Raw genomic sequence first — 16,025 nt, forward strand, 5'->3', positions numbered from 1 at the left:
GACAGCTAGATCGCATGTCAGGCTACAATGCTTATTAGTTGTATATAGTTATAATGCTCCCAGTAATATTCTACACGTGTTGGGGGGGATCTTGGTGCTGGCATTCTCCTGTCTACATACAGCAGTGACTGTATACGCAGTCTATTGCTGGGCAGAGTGTCTGAGCACCCGACCCGGCGTGCGGCCTGGCAGCGTGGCTCGGTCACAGTTCACGCTGCACCTCCAGCGCCGGAACCCTCACGCCACCCGACCTCTCCCCGCCACACGCAGTGATCCAAGCACCACTGGCGTCATACCCGCCGCCTGCCTCTGCACCGCTGCCACCTGCCCCACTCCGCTGCTCCCCAAAACTAAGTCAATGTGGGGCACAGGGGTGGTTTTCTTTTAGGGGTGCCAATCCCAGGAATCCCAGGATTGAGAATTTTTCAATCCCAATTCCCGGGATTGAAAAAAAAGTCCCGGGATTGGCGTCACTAGTGGGAATATGTGCCCTGCCAATTACATCTTAAGGGGACTGTGCGGAGACAATCGGGACACACGGGCACGCAAAGAATGAGCGTACAGTGAATACTGACTGGGAATATGTCAGAGACCAATGGATATTATCCTATGCTTGGTAAGAACATTTAGCAAATCAGGCTGTAATACAATCATCCTGAATAAAGAAAATGATCTCAGACAATACGATTAGAGCGATGAATAGAAAGACAAATGTCATTAGCGGGTAATGCCAACTGATTTTCTGATTTTTAAATAGAAACGAAAATAAATAACAATGAAATGTGTATTCAAGTCCTCAGCAAAACCAATTAGCAAACAGTGATGTCAGTCATCTTTTTTTTGATGACATCATAGTTAATTTTATTGGCACTGGATGACACATGTACTACTGTAGTTGTTATATTACTTTATACATTCCTGAGCTTCTTCAGGCAATATTTATGGACTGCCAAGGTACCCCCTTATATGTATGATGGTATTACCAGAGGCGGACAACAGGCAGCGCCCGATCTGTGTACCAACCTTTGGTAGTCGCGCATCGCAGCTATGACCTCATCAGACAGCGGCTGGACATCCTTGGAGAATTTGAAGAGATCTTTCAGCTGGACTTTCACCCTCTCAGCCTTGGCCTCTTCTGCAGCTAATGCAGACTTGGTGACCTTCACAAAATACGATGGGTGATATTATTATAGGGGATCGGAATGACTAGGTCTGACAAATCATAAAATGATGGTACTGGGACATGAAGGGCCCACCAGGGGAATGCTGTACAAGAGATTCATGGATAAGGGGTGTGGCCAGCCAGTGCAGTGGGTGTGGCCAAACATTTGAGATGACATAGCCTGCAGACAACATGGATGCTAAAGAACATGGTGTGGGCTTATTCACATAACAGAAACCAATCTCAGCTGCTTTATATCCAGCGCATCATGGTGGGGCCCCGTGCTCACTCCTCCCTCACCCTGCACAGGCTGTGCCCAGAACCCTCTGACCTCATCTACTGCTGGGCTGGGAGTGGTGTGGGGTGAGGAGATTACATGTGCCAGTACTGGTGTATAAGATATATATATATATATATATATATATATAGTGCAGTATGTAATATATTATACCATATGTACACCCAGCGTTTTCTTGGGAACGCCCATAAAACGCTGGGTGGATGCATATGCTAATGCCCCTGGCCAGCACCCCACGCCCCCCCCCGCTCGCTATATCTGGCTTTTCTCTGAGCGGCTGACATATTGTGGGTGTGTCGACTGAAGTGTACCAGCGATATGTCTGTGATATCGTAACAATATAGAACTCCGGCGCCCTGTCTAGAATCAGACACTAGTGGGTGGTGTGTAGGTTCCCCAGAGATTTCCCCTACTGACAAGTACAACCCCCGACAGAAGAGATCCACGATGTTGCAATCTACAATAGGCAACAGTTTCTGTTTGCCGTCTGCTTCCAGTTCTGCTAACCATCATTTCTGTCGCCAAACCCACCTCAGTGCCGTAATTAAGCCCAGAAGTCAAAAAGGTTTCCAAAAACTTAAATTAGTAGAAAACTCACGTTCAATGTTCTCCACAGTGCTAGTAACTCATCTTCACTCTTCACCCGCTCTCCACACTCTAGACTCTCCTCCAACCTCTGGATGGCTTTCCTAAACTCTGCGATGTTGGCCTGCAGTTGCTGGGCAAGCAGGAGAAAGGCGTTCTCCGAGTTGTACGTCTTCAGTAGACTCTCCTCTTCTTCGCTGTTCATTAGTTTTAGTTCTGCCAGAGTTCGGCGCAGTTCTTCCAGTTCCTTATAGATTTTTTCAGCCCCGAGAGGGGACGTGTTCCTAATCACCTCCGATGACTTTCCATCCAAGGCCTCCAACTGTTTCTCCCCAATTTCTACATCTTTGCCGATTTCCTGCAATAGCGAGAGAGATGGAGAATAATTGACCATGTTCAAGTTGTGGCAAAGGATTATAGTTTAGCCCTTCAAATAATTCAATTGTGAATCAAGTTAAAAGACTCTGTACCTCCTATTCATATACCTCAGAGTTGCCGACTTTCTTATTCTCCTCTCCGGGAGAAGCCCGGAGAGGAGAAATTCAGTAGCTGCTCAGGGGGCGGGGCTTAAGCATGACATCACTAAGCCCCGCCCCATGCTGTTAAACCAGCGAATTCAGGGATCTCTGTGGATGGGGGCGGGGCTAAAATGACGCAATTGTGTCATTTTAGCTCCGCCCCCTCCTCTGAGACCCGAGGATTGCGGGTCCGGGGGACAGCGGGGGTCCCCCCTGAATCCGGGAGGGTTGCCCACCCTTCCGGGGGGCCGGGAGGAGGACCCGATTTTCGGGAGACTCCCGGAAATTCCGGGAGGATCGGCAACCCTGATATACCTTCCTTTATTTTTTTAAAATTCTGTTTATTTCAGACAGATACCAAGTGGAACCTACAATAAACTTTACATGTAAATGGTTACAAAGTACGGTTTCAAGTCTTTTGAAATTGTTAACATACATATAAGATTTTCACATATATGGGTTTTAGTTTACAGATCAATGAGGCCTGCCTCTGGAACTTGTGGAACCGCTTAATTAGAGAGGTATCTGAACTGACTTTTTCATTGTAAATAAAGTCAAACAATTAACATTAACTTAAAGGAGAATATTTTATATGGGGGGGGGGCAGCATCTTTATTCTTACTTTATGTAGCAGTAGGTGTTGTTACCCAGACATATCCGAGGGAGTTTCTAATGTTCTATAGATGGCGTCTCGTAATATTTGTGGGCGACTATCTATAAATGGCCTCCATATGCGGTAGAATCTCGAAGAGGATACCTCGGTGTGTTGTATTACATCGAATCTGTCATAGTACATGCATTTTAATAGTAGCGATTCCACTTCTGCAATATTAGGAATATGGGGTCTAATCCATGAGTTCAGAATCACTTTCTTAGCCACCGTTACTATCAGGGTGAGCAGGGGCAGCAGATGGGCGTCTGCTGGTAGGATATTCCAATTGTCAAAGTTTGCAAATAGCATGGGGATGGGATCTAACTTTAGTTGGATGTGGAGGTTACGCTTAATAAAATACAGTCATTTATACCAGAATTATTCAGTTATGAAAAAGGGAGCCCGTACCTGTTTTGCACTTCAAGCAGTTCCCCGTCTCCTCTAGGACAAAACGACTCCTTTGCTGCTGCAAAATGTATGCCCTGTGAATAAACTTCACATGCACCTCTCGAAGGACTAAGGATCTTAATATTTTCAGTGTTTTGAGGTAATGTTTAAAAATCGTGTCACAATCATTTAATAAAGGAATGTCCCTTGACCATTTATTCGTTATTTCTTTCCATACTCGCTCAGCGGGCAATGACGAGAGTTGACCATAGATGTTTGTTTTTGAACATCCCAGTCTGGAGCTTAGTAATTGGGTTATTCCACTTCTCGTACAATTTGGTTTGTAAGTAAGGTTTGGGGAGTAAGAGTGCATAGTGTCGCAGCGGATGGAGGGAGAAGGAACTGCTCGAAGGTAGACCGAACATTTGCTGCAGTTCAGATATAGAATATATTCTTCCTCCAGGGTCAAACACCTGTGTCATCTTCCTTTAGGCCTTTATGTTTGAGCCTATAGAATATGGAATTGTTCACCCCAGGCGTGAACACAGGGTTTCCCCATATGGGAAGCCAGGGGGATGTTTGAGGGTCCAGTTTAAGTAAGCGGGAGACAGACCACCAAGCCTTGTGTGTGTCAGTAAAAAGAGGGTTGTTGAAAATGTGGGGGGGGGAATTTGTGCGCGGGGTGTATGTAGAAGGGCCCAGGGGAATATGGTGTAAACATGGCACAGTCCACTGCAGAATTCGAGAATGTGTCTATCTCTACCAGCCATCCAAGGGCAAAGCGGCAGAGCAGAGACTTAGTGTATTGATGTAGATCCGGCACATTGAGGCCACCCAGGGATTTGGGTAGGTGCAATTTATGGAATGCAATTTTTGCTTTTTTCTTGTTCCACAAGAACTGCGCCATTCGGGAGTTTAATCTTTGGATGTCTTTGTTTGTCAGTTTAATGGGCAGCATCTGGATAACGTACATTAGTTTTGGGAGGATCATGGATTTTATGACCTCCACCCTCCCCAGCAGGGAGAGCGGAAGGTCCGTCCAGGTATCCATGGACTTGGAGAGGTTATTTATTAGCGTTGTATAGCTTAGGTTATAGAGATTGAGATGTGCGCTGGTATTTGGATGCCTAGATACTTCAATTGTGTGGATTTGCATTTAATGGATTTAAGGTCATCTCTGTCTGAGAAGAGTGTGGGGGGGGGGGGGGCTTTCAGTATCATTAATTCGGATTTATGTATGTTTATTTTATAACCTGAAAACGAACTGAACTGCTGGATAATCGAGAAGGCTACGGGCAGGGAGTGTTCGGGGGAGGACAGGAACAGCAGCATGTCATCTGCGAATAAGGAAACTCTAAGATCTACCGGGCCTATTGGGATACCACTGAATAAGGGGGATTAACGCAGGGCTATGGCTAGTGGTTCTAAAGCTAGTGCGAATAACAGGGGTGATAGCGGGCAGCCTGGTCTGGTCCCTCTTAAAATGGGAAAAGGGTCTGATAAAATTCCATTGCACATAATTCTGGAAGTTGAGTTTTGGTATAATGCCTCTAACAGATCATTAAACTAGTAGGAAAGGAGAATTTCCGTAATACTGTGTGGAAGTGGTCCCAGTGGACCACGTCGAACGCCTTCTCCGCATCCAGCGATAGTATCGCCAGGGGGGCGCCCGACACGGCCAACTGGGAGTGGTACAACACTGAGAGCACTTTCCTGATATTGGTGACAGGATTTCTTCCTTTTACAAATCCTGTCTGGTCAGGGTGAATTAGGGATGGCAAGAGGTGTTTCAGCCTTTCGGCAATCATTTTGTCAGGAGTTTATAGTCGATATCGAGGAGCGATATCGGTCTGTACGATCCAGGGTCGGAGAGATCCCTTCCTGGTTTTGGGAGTATTTTATTTGTGGCCGAATTGAAAAAGGGTGGGGCTCTATTTGTGTTGAGAATGGAATTGTAAACTTTTACTAAGATGGGGGCTATCTTTGGGGCAAGTGCTTTGTAATATTCTGATGTCAAGCCATCCGGGCCGGGGGCTTTTCCCGATTTCAAGCCTGCAATAGCGGATTGAACTTCTTTAAGGGTGAATTCCCGGCTTAGTGATTCAGCTGACGTTTGTGAGAGTTGAGGGGGTAAATCTGGGTAAATCTTTCCAAAATTCATCTGCTTGGTTCAAGTCACTAGTGGGTGCTGAATATAGTGAGCTGTAGAAGTTATTCATCGTTGCTGCTATTTGGGCATTGTTTTGGTGACAGTACCATCTGATTGTTTAAGTGGGTGGATAACTGATGGAGATTTGTGGCCTCTTAGGAGATTTGAGAGCAACTTGCTAGATTTATTGCCATATTTATGGAACTTTGCGTTGTTGGCGAATGTGTATAGAGTTTCTGATTTTACAAATAAACCTTCAAAAGAATCTTTAGCTTGTTGGTATTCCTGCTTAGTAGTAGGGGAGGGGGCTTGTTTATATTTAACAAATTTTGACGTGAGGGTCTCCTGGGCTTGGGTAAATTCCTTGGCTAACGTTTTCTTTTGGTGTGAGGTGTGGGATATAATTGTTCCCCGTAGGACTGCCTTGGAAGCCTGCCAAAGAAGTGTGGGGTTTGTGTCCGCTGTGTCTCTATTGTCCTCAGCGTAGTTGTCCCATGCCTGTATGATTGTCTGTTTTAGAGAGTCTGATGCTGCCAACGAAGAAGGGCAGCGCCAGGTTATGCATGTACTTTTCTCTGGGGATAATCTAAGCTTGAGCCATAATACAGCGTGGTCTGACAGTGATATCGGTTCTATCTGGGATGTCAGTATTTTGGAGAGCAGGCCAGAAGAAACATATAGTCAATACGGGACATCGTTCCTTTTGCAGCCGAAAGTCATGTATAATCACGGTCGGTGGGGTGGAACAGTCTCCATATGTCTAGCAGATGCAGTTTCTCTGCCAGGGTGGGTATACCTAATCTAGGAAGCGTTCTGTTCGAGGGTGACTGTTTATCTAGAGTAGGGTGTGATATCAGGCTGAAGTCTCCGCAGAGGACAATAGAGAGGTGCATGTATGGAGTGAGGATTTTCAATATATTTTGGAAAAAGGATTTAGAGTATGTGTTAGGGGCGTATATGTTTAGTGTGATGAATTGTGTTTGTTCCATGGTTATACGGCAGAGAGTGTGCCTGCCTTCTGGGTCTGATAGAAGGGTTTCGGCTGACATTGGGGTCTGTCTCCTACCCAGGACCACGACTCCTCTGGCTTTGGAGTTGTAGGAGGCCGATTAGAGTATTTGCCACTGGAGGATCTGAAGCTTTGCAGTTTCGGCTTGTGTGAGGTGGGTCTCCTGCAAACATACAACATCGAGATGTAGCTTATTCAGATACATTAAAATGCGTTCGCATTTTTGTGGGGAGTTGATGCCTCCCACATTCCAGCTACCAAGTGAAATATCTGCCATCACGGTACATAAAAAGTAGTGAACTTAATGAGAAGGATAATGAACGTACTATTTTGTCTTTGTAACAATTCTGATCGGGGGGTGGGGGGGGGGGGGCTGATGCTGTAGAAGGATGAGGGGGAGAAGGGGGGGGATGGGGGGGGGGGAATCTATTTTTGATAAGACTTCCAAGAAACAAGTAAAATAACATACACATCTTCTCAGACATGCAAACATATTAGGGAGTGTATGCTCCTTAACCAATAAGCCAACCGCTTATGTAAAGAGAGAAAACCGGGCTTTTCTTTTGCGCATTGCGCCCGCCACAGGCAATATGTTTAAGGGGAAAGGGGGGGGGGGAGGGGTGTAAAAAGGGGAGATGGAGCGACTTTGGCAGAAGCGGTCTTGCATTTCTGGGCGTTTTAGCCTATGGGTGAGACCCAGTATTTTGAATATAATCATGCCCATGTCTGGCTGGTGCTGGGGTACCATACAACTCAAACAATAAACTGAAAGCTGGTACCAGTCCAGATACTGTCAGTAATGCCTTCGGTCGGTATAGTGTGTCGTTCCTAGATTGTCCCTTCCTGAGCTGAAGTTGGTGGGGAAAAGATAATTAGCTGGTGAAGAATCTTCAGCCCAGCTCGAAGCGTGGTGTGGTGCCGCGTCAGATTCCTTGAGGTACGTCTCCGCATCGAAATGTGATGTGAAATCCTTATAGGAATTTCCCTCAAATATGCCTAGTCTCGCTGGGTAGAGCATCGCAAACTTTGTACCCTCTTTGATTAGTTTAGCACAGATCGGGGCAAAGTCTCTGCGGGATTTTGAAAGTTCTGCCGAATAGTCTTGGAAGATCAGGATTTTATGTCCTTGCCAGGTGATGTCTCTATTTCTCCGTGACGTGGACCAAATCAGTTCCTTATGCAGAAAATTCAGAGGTTTAAATATCACTGCCCTGGGTCTGGCTCCCTCTTGTGGCCGCAGTGATGCTGTAGAAGGATGAGGGGGAGAAGGGGGGGGATGGGGGGGGGAAATCTATTTTTGATAAGACTTCCAAGAAACAAGTAAAATAACATACACATCTTCTCAGACATGCAAACATATTAGGGAGTGTATGCTCCTTAACCAATAAGCCAACCGCTTATGTAAAGAGAGAAAACCGGGCTTTTCTTTTGCGCATTGCGCCCGCCACAGGCAATATGTTTAAGGGGAAAGGGGGGGGGGAGGGGTGTAAAAAGGGGAGATGGAGCGACTTTGGCAGAAGCGGTCTTGCATTTCTGGGCGTTTTAGCCTATGGGTGAGACCCAGTATTTGGAATATAATCATGCCCATGTCTGGCTGGTGCTGGGGTACCATACAACTCAAACAATAAACTGAAAGCTGGTACCAGTCCAGATACTGTCAGTAATGCCTTCGGTCGGTATAGTGTGTCGTTCCTAGATTGTCCCTTCCTGAGCTGAAGTTGGTGGGGAAAAGATAATTAGCTGGTGAAGAATCTTCAGCCCAGCTCGAAGCGTGGTGTGGTGCCGCGTCAGATTACGTCAGAGGTACGTCTCCGCATCGAAATGTGATGTGAAATCCTTATAGGAATTTCCCTCAAATATGCCTAGTCTCGCTGGGTAGAGCATCGCAAACTTTGTACCCTCTTTGATTAGTTTAGCACAGATCGGGGCAAAGTCTCTGCGGGATTTTGAAAGTTCTGCCGAATAGTCTTGGAAGATCAGGATTTTATGTCCTTGCCAGGTGATGTCTCTATTTCTCCGTGACGTGGACCAAATCAGTTCCTTATGCAGAAAATTCAGAGGTTTAAATATCACTGCCCTGGGTCTGGCTCCCTCTTGTGGCCGCAGTGAGCCTAGACGATGTGCACGCTCTATAATAAGATCTGTGCATCCAACAGTAATTTGCAATAATTCGGCCAGAGTTATCCTAATAAAGTCAGAGATCCTGTCCTTTTACTGTCTCTGGGAGTCCGATCACCCTGAGGTTGCACCTTCTGGATCGGTTCTCAAGGTCTTGGACCTTGTTATGCAGGTAGCCTATTTCTTTGGTGGCCGTCTGCAGGGACTGCTTAAGCTCCACTATGTCTGCAAAGTTAGAGCCAGCGGTTTGTTCATTTGCCAGCATTCTCTGCTGGAGCTGGTCAATCTGTTTATTAATGGTGGCCGTTTGCACTTCAAGCAGGGGACCTATGGCTGTTCTTATTGCCGCCACCATGTCCCCATAGGTGACCGGGGCGGTGGGTGCAGGGAGTGATCTGTCCTGGTCTGGGTACTCACTGTGGGGGTCAATTACCCCTGTTGTCTGGGAGGGTGCCATGGGAGAAGGGTGTCCCTGGGTGTGTGCGCTGGGAGATGCTGGGGCAGCGCGGCGTGCTGTGGCCTCCGCCGCCATCTTGGCTTCCTGAGCCTGGCGTTCCTTCTCCTTATTCTTCTTCATGGTGGGTGCGGGCATAGCGCTAAAGTAGTGCTTCGTGCAGGGTGGGTCAGCGGGTATCAGCGGTGGTGGCGGGCGGGTGCTGGGAGGCTGAGTGCCAGGATAGGGAGCGGTGTAAGCGGCCTTGGCAGCGGAGCAGCTCTCCCCTAGTACCGCTTCATAGGAGGGCGGAAGCGGAAGTCTCATATACCTTCTATCTACACGCGATATGTTGTATGAGTCCTTCAAGAGTCAATACTTTGGGTGAGGACAGGTCCAAAGAAAATGAAACAGGTCAAGAAAGAAAGAAAGACTCCTCATCTAATGTTGTTGGCTGAAGGCAGATTCCTAGTTGTAAGTAGCCATCATCTAGTCCAGTGGTTCCCAACCCTGGTCCTCAAGTACCCCCAACAGTGCATATTTTACAGGTCTCCACACAGAATCACAAGTGCTATAATTAGCTCCACCTGTGGATCTTTTCAAAGGTGCCTAAATAATGAGTGCACCTGCTGGGTGACCTGGAAAACGTGCACTGTTGGGGGTACTTGAGGACCAGGGTTGGGAACCACTGATCTAGTCCATAATTTCTTTATAAATTAGATGCTGTGGTGAGGTCAATAGTATCTATCCCTTTTTGAAACAGGGACCCAACATCCCAGGATCCGACCAAGGAACTCAGTTAAGATGCTGGAAGAAAGCGAAATGAGAGAGACTATCTGACAACTTTCTGAATTGTGTTACGACTGTCTCAGGCACCCAGGACTCTGTCTTAGTTGCAGGGAGGTCTGTCCCTCTTCATGCTGCTGTTTTAAGGGAGAACCACCGAAGGAGAAGATGGTGGAGAGTAAAGCCATTGGTTAACCTCTAGCACACTAGTTACTCCGGCACCTGCTGAATGGCGGCAACTATGCTAAGGGCACACCGGGATACGGTTAAGATCCTGATGGAGGGAATGCCAGCAGTCAGAATATCAACAGTCAGTCATCCGGCCTGCGGTCAATAGTTTGGCACCGGAAACCCTTCTGTTGGCATCCCGGTCATAAGTGTGCATGGTGGTTTAGTGTTAGGCCGGGGGGTTTAGTTTTAGGCACTTGCGGGGGACTTGGCGTTAGGCTGCGGGGGGTGGGGGGGGGGGGTTGTTAGGCAGTGGGGAGGGAAGGTTAGGCACTAACAAGAGGGGTTAGAGTTTGGCTATGTTGCAGGAAGGTTAGGCTGTTGGGGGGATTAGGGTTAGGTTACTGTATGTGGTGGGAAGGTTAGGCTGAAGGGGGAGGGGGTTAGGCTGTAGGAGGGGATGGCTGGGGTAGGTGGTGGAAAGTAAGTTAACTTACTGATACCACCTTCTTCTATGTGGCCCCATCTACCACGAGACCACTTTTTGACTCCCAGTCAACCCCTGCCTATTGCCATTTACGCACTACTTCAGGCTAACATTCTAATGAGATCAATGTATTTAAACAGACATAAGAAGTTTGATTTTCATCAGGGGCGCTGAAACGTTTTTAGGTTGGGGGGGGGCAAGATATAATCTCATTTTGGCGCCCCCTAAATTGCTATATGTTACCCCCAGGCACTATACACACTGGCAGCGGCATATACACGTGGGCATTATACACAGGGCAGCGGCATATACACATGGGCATTATACACAGGGCAGCGGCATATACCCATGGACATTATACACAGGGCAGCGGCATATACCCATGGACATTATAGACAGGGCAATGGCATATACACATGGGCATTATACACAGGGCAGTGGCATATACACATGGGCATTATACACAGGGCAGCGGCATATACACATGGGCATTATACACAGGGCAGCGGCATATACATGTGGGCATTATACACAGGGTAGTGGCATATACTCGTGGGCATTATACACAGGGCAGCGGCATATACACATGGGCATTATACACAGGGCAGCGGCATATACACATGGGCATTATACACAGGGCAGCGGCATATACATGTGGGCATTATACATACGGGCAGCGGCATATACATGTGGGCATTATACACAGGGTAGTGGCATATACTCGTGGGCATTATACACAGGGCAGCGGCATATACATGTGGGCATTATACACACGGGCAGCGGCATATACATGTGGGCATTATACACAGGGCAGCGGCATATACACATGGGCATTATACACAGGGCAGCGGCATATACATGTGGGCATTATACACACGGGCAGCGGCATATACATGTGGGCATTATACACAGGGCAGCGGCATATACATGTGGGCATTATACACAGGGCAGCAGCATATACATGTGGGCATTATACACAGGGCAGCGGCATATACATGTGGGCATTATACACAGGGCAGCGGCATATACACATGGGCATTATACACAGGGCAGCGGCATATACATGTGGGCATTATACACACAGGCAGCGGCATATACATGTGGGCATTATACACAGGGCAGCGGCATATACATGTGGGCATTATACACAGGGCAGCGGCATATACATGTGGGCATTATACACAGGGCAGCGGCATATACATGTGGGCATTATACACAGGGCAGCGGCATATACATGTGGGCATTATACACAGGGCAGCGGCATATACTATATTATGATGATAATCAGAGCTAATCACATAAACCTGTTTTGGTGTGAATCCAGGGGTAAATTACAACCCCTGGATCTGTCAGTCACTGCAGGGAGGGCGAGAGGAGCAGCATTTACCTTTACACAGTTTTAGTTGTGGGCGGCAGCACAGCGTGATGGCTGCTGCTGCGGCTGTTTTAGGATGCTCCAGTCCCGCCCATGCACTGATCCACCAGTCTTCCTCCCTACCGCCCGCCAATCACTGTGGACACACATCACATCCACAGCCACTGATTGGCGGGCGCGTGTAGTCAACATCTCCCCGCAGCAGCAGCAGCAGCCATCCATCCATGTGGGCGGGCGGCTGATATGATTCTTCTTGCTCGGCGGGCGGGAGGCTGTGATTAATCAGTAATATAGGCGGACTGGTGCGAGGCTGAATCAAGCTTAATCAGCCCACCGCCCGCCCGCCTATATTACTGATTAATCAGCCGCCCGCCCGCCGAGCAAGAATCCGATAGCGCGCCTCAGTAATAATTTGGGGGGGGGGGGGCAAGCTGCCCCCTCGCCCCCCCCGTTCTGGCGCCACTGATTTTCATACCTCCTGAACACATCCTTTAAAAAAACTTGCACCATAAAGAACCGAATTTCTTGTTCTTTTGCTTTTTTGTACAGTGGTCATGTTGGTACTTGTGTAGTATCACGGCTCCCACGATGGGCATCGTTCTCAAAAATCATGGACATGTGTTAAAATCATGTCAAATGCACCCCAAATGTCATTTTTCACACTGTACCACCCCCACTATCACCCCCACTTTTCATACCCCCACTATCCACGTCGGCGTGGAGTTGAGTATAGAAAGCGTGGCGAGCGCAGCGAGGGGACGCGGATACCTGTGAAGCCCGCAAGGGGACACGGATACCTGTGAAGGTATCCCCATCCGCTCGCCACGCTTCGGGCTCGACACTTTCTATTCTCAACTCCACGCCGACGTGGATAGTGGGGGTATGAAAAGGTCATAGGACGCGTACCTCCGCCCCTCGCGGGCTCGCTGCACTCGCCACGCTTCGGGTTGGCATTGATAGTGGGGGTGGTACAGTGTGAAAAATTACATTTGGGGTGCATTTCACATGTTTACTACTAATTTAAAGGCATTTGGATGCATTTGTGATCAAAATCGCATGCCATCGCATGGCATGCGATTTTTCTCACAAATGCATTAAAAACCCGGTAAAACCGCATCGCATCGCATGCCATTACATATGGCATGCGATGGGAGCCGTGATAGTATACAAGTACCGTCATGTTTTATACCACCAATAAACCAGCAATTAGTTGATTAAAAAGAGCAATATCTCCAAAAACATTTGGCGCTTATAATCTTCCTCCTCATTAGTACACTATGTGTTTCATCGAGCCCTACGGGCGCACTTCACACCGGCGTAAGGGGCTGCGCCCCCTTAATTTGTGAATGTTTGTATTGTGAGAAATATGGTTAGAATTGTATGTAAGATGCCTGTATTGCAACTTGAGTTATAGGTGAAATGTGTTAAATAGAGAGCATATGATTTGGAAGGGGGTGTGTATTGTTTTGTTTAATTAAAAAGCGATTACAGAGTAAGATGTACATTGATAGTGTGGAGGGTACAGTGACATTTGTGGGTGTGGAGGGTTGTGTGCGTGTTGTTTAGGTGTGTGTGTTTGTGTGCAATAGTATAGTAGGGTGTTTTTAAATCAGCGTCTCCCCACTGGCGGAGGTCACGACACAGGAAAACAGGAGGCTGGGTAGTGATAGGAGTGTGTGGGCATAAGGGGGAGTAAAGAGGAGGGTGGGGGACACTGTGCAGCTTCTGCCAGTGGGTGAGGGTCCAGCGTGTTAGTGAGTCAGTGTCTCCTCCTACTGGGTGGGAGTTAGGGTGCATGAGAGCAGGAGGCTGGGCGGTAAAGCATGATAGGTGAATGTGGGCAACACAGTTTGAGCGGGTCCCCACTGGCGGAAGTTACGGGGCAGGAGAACAGGAGGCAGTGCAGTGATAGGGTTGTGTGGGCATGAGGGGTAGTAAAGGTTTTTGGCTGTTGCAGAGTAGGGATGGCCATTGGTGCAGATGCCATTGATGGCGATTTTGCACCCTGCCATCGTTAGTAGTAAAATATTACTTGGATAACCATCGATTGTTGTAGCTATCGATGGTCATCCATTATATCTGACTGAATAGGCCGTAGGTCAATCAGAACTTGGTGGCGGGACTTCATGCTCTGTGTCCTGGCACCTTAAAAAAATGTGAAACTTGATCGGTTCTACTTTGCCATCAATGTAGGGAAACCATCTGGTCCTCCCACATCAATGGCAAAAGTATTCAACATCGGCCATAAACCATCGATGATTTGAAATCGCGGGAAGGGGGGACGTGGGGGTCCGGGAATCGCAGGAGGAGGGGGGTGTCGGGAATCACGGGAGGGGGGGCGCGTAGTGTCATCTGGTGGCTGTGGAGTAATGGTGGATGGTGGGCATGTACTGTAGCCCCGGGGGAGGTGATGTCAAGGGGGTGGTGGTGTGTATCACACTGTTCTTTTCCCTAGGGGGGGCGGGTTTGTGTACAACGCTGGGCGGGAACATTACACACACAGGGGATGAGTGACAGATCTGGCTAAATATATAAGAGATACGAAACAACACATCATCCAGTGCAGAGACAGGAATCAGCCTGGAACTTTGCGAATCTGAGGTCTTTACCGCGACGTGACATATTGGGGGAAATTTGTAAAAAGTAGGTGTATTTGTATCCAGAAATACACTTATTTTTGACATTTACTATCCCGAAAATACGGCAATTCGTATTGATAGCACATCAATACGAATATGAATTGCCGTATTTTCGGGATAGTAAATGTCAAAAATAAGTGTATTTCTGGATACAAATACACCTATTTTTTTTTTTACAAATTTCCTTTAGTAAATTTCCCCCATTGTCCCTTTAATCTGGGACATTGGTGAATTACACAGGTTCTGTGGCTGGCTGATGTCAAACCTGGTTTTAAGCAGTCACAGAACCTGTGTAATCTTTGTGTGTTCTGGTTTAAAGGGACAGTGCGGTAAGCATGGTCCTATCAATATTTCTGTACAGTAACTGCACTTTTTTCACTGCAGCAAATAAAGGCTTCTTTCTCTTTAAGAGCAGAATTACCGGTGCGCAGGAATGTCCTAGGTCTATGATGTCAATGCGAAGGGTGTGTGCAGTGTTTATAACACACACAAATACACACATCAGCACTGTGCTGCCTGCACCTCTACCTAGGTGTGGCAGCATACCTCTAACACTTATTATGCACATGGCAAGCTGTCACTGATAATCGCACAATACAGGAAAAGTCACCTTCCCCTCGCCTGCTACCCAGCCAGCTGAGCATCACGGATGTGTAATTACACAAGCCGCCAGTTCTGCATCTATCCATGTTACTGGAAGGCAAAGTATACTGCAGTTCTAAGCAGCGTTTACTGACTGTCTCTTTGGAAGATGACCAAAACTCACTGGCCTCGTTCGGTCTGTCTCAGTCGCAGGTTAGCGGAAGCCTCAGCGCTACGCACATTTGTACACACAGCAAAAACTGTTTGATAGTTTGCGATTTGTGTTTGGTCATGTGACTGGATAGCGATCTGCGCTAGTTTTGCAATTCATTTGTAGATTTGCATGGGGGCGTTTCCTCTTTCTGTCTGGGCGGCGGCCAGGTACTCGCAGTCAGATTAGCCATCCCTGCTGAATTACGCCCACAGGCTTCAATAAAACAGCGCCCCCAAGTGTTCAATTGGTAGAATACTTCCTTACTTAGAATACAATCAGACACAGAACGTAGCCAAAATGCAACACTAAAGGTGCGTACACACTAAAGGGCCGATTCAGACCTGATTGCTCGGGTGCAAATTCCTCCCTATCCCCAATAATCGGGGCTGCGCATGTGCAAACCCCCAGAGCAAACACTTTTAGGCGAGTTTCAGGCGCCCCCTAATGGATAACGTTGAAATGA

The 16,025-nt window shown here is 47.5% G+C and overlaps 1 protein-coding gene across 9 annotated transcripts in view; it reads right to left on the bottom strand.

Annotated features, from left to right (window-relative positions):
* Positions 1-16,025, bottom strand: part of SYNE3 (spectrin repeat containing nuclear envelope family member 3) — a 115,933-nt gene that overhangs the window by 37,662 nt on the left and 62,246 nt on the right. For all 9 annotated transcript variants that reach the window (XR_014466226.1, XM_083166570.1, XM_083166573.1 and 6 more), the window contains exons 6-7: positions 2,059-2,403; positions 1,024-1,160 (exon numbers count right to left, since the gene is read on the bottom strand). Coding sequence is in view for 8 of the 9 variants with exons in the window: in XM_083166570.1 (XP_083022696.1) it covers positions 1,024-1,160; positions 2,059-2,403 (482 nt within the window). In the remaining variant the exon portion in view is untranslated. The remainder of the gene's footprint in view (positions 1-1,023; positions 1,161-2,058; positions 2,404-16,025) is intronic.

Source organism: Crinia signifera, chromosome 12 (assembly GCF_055691185.1).
Source record: "Crinia signifera chromosome 12, ASM5569118v1, whole genome shotgun sequence".
Taxonomy (NCBI): Eukaryota; Metazoa; Chordata; class Amphibia; order Anura; family Myobatrachidae; genus Crinia; species Crinia signifera.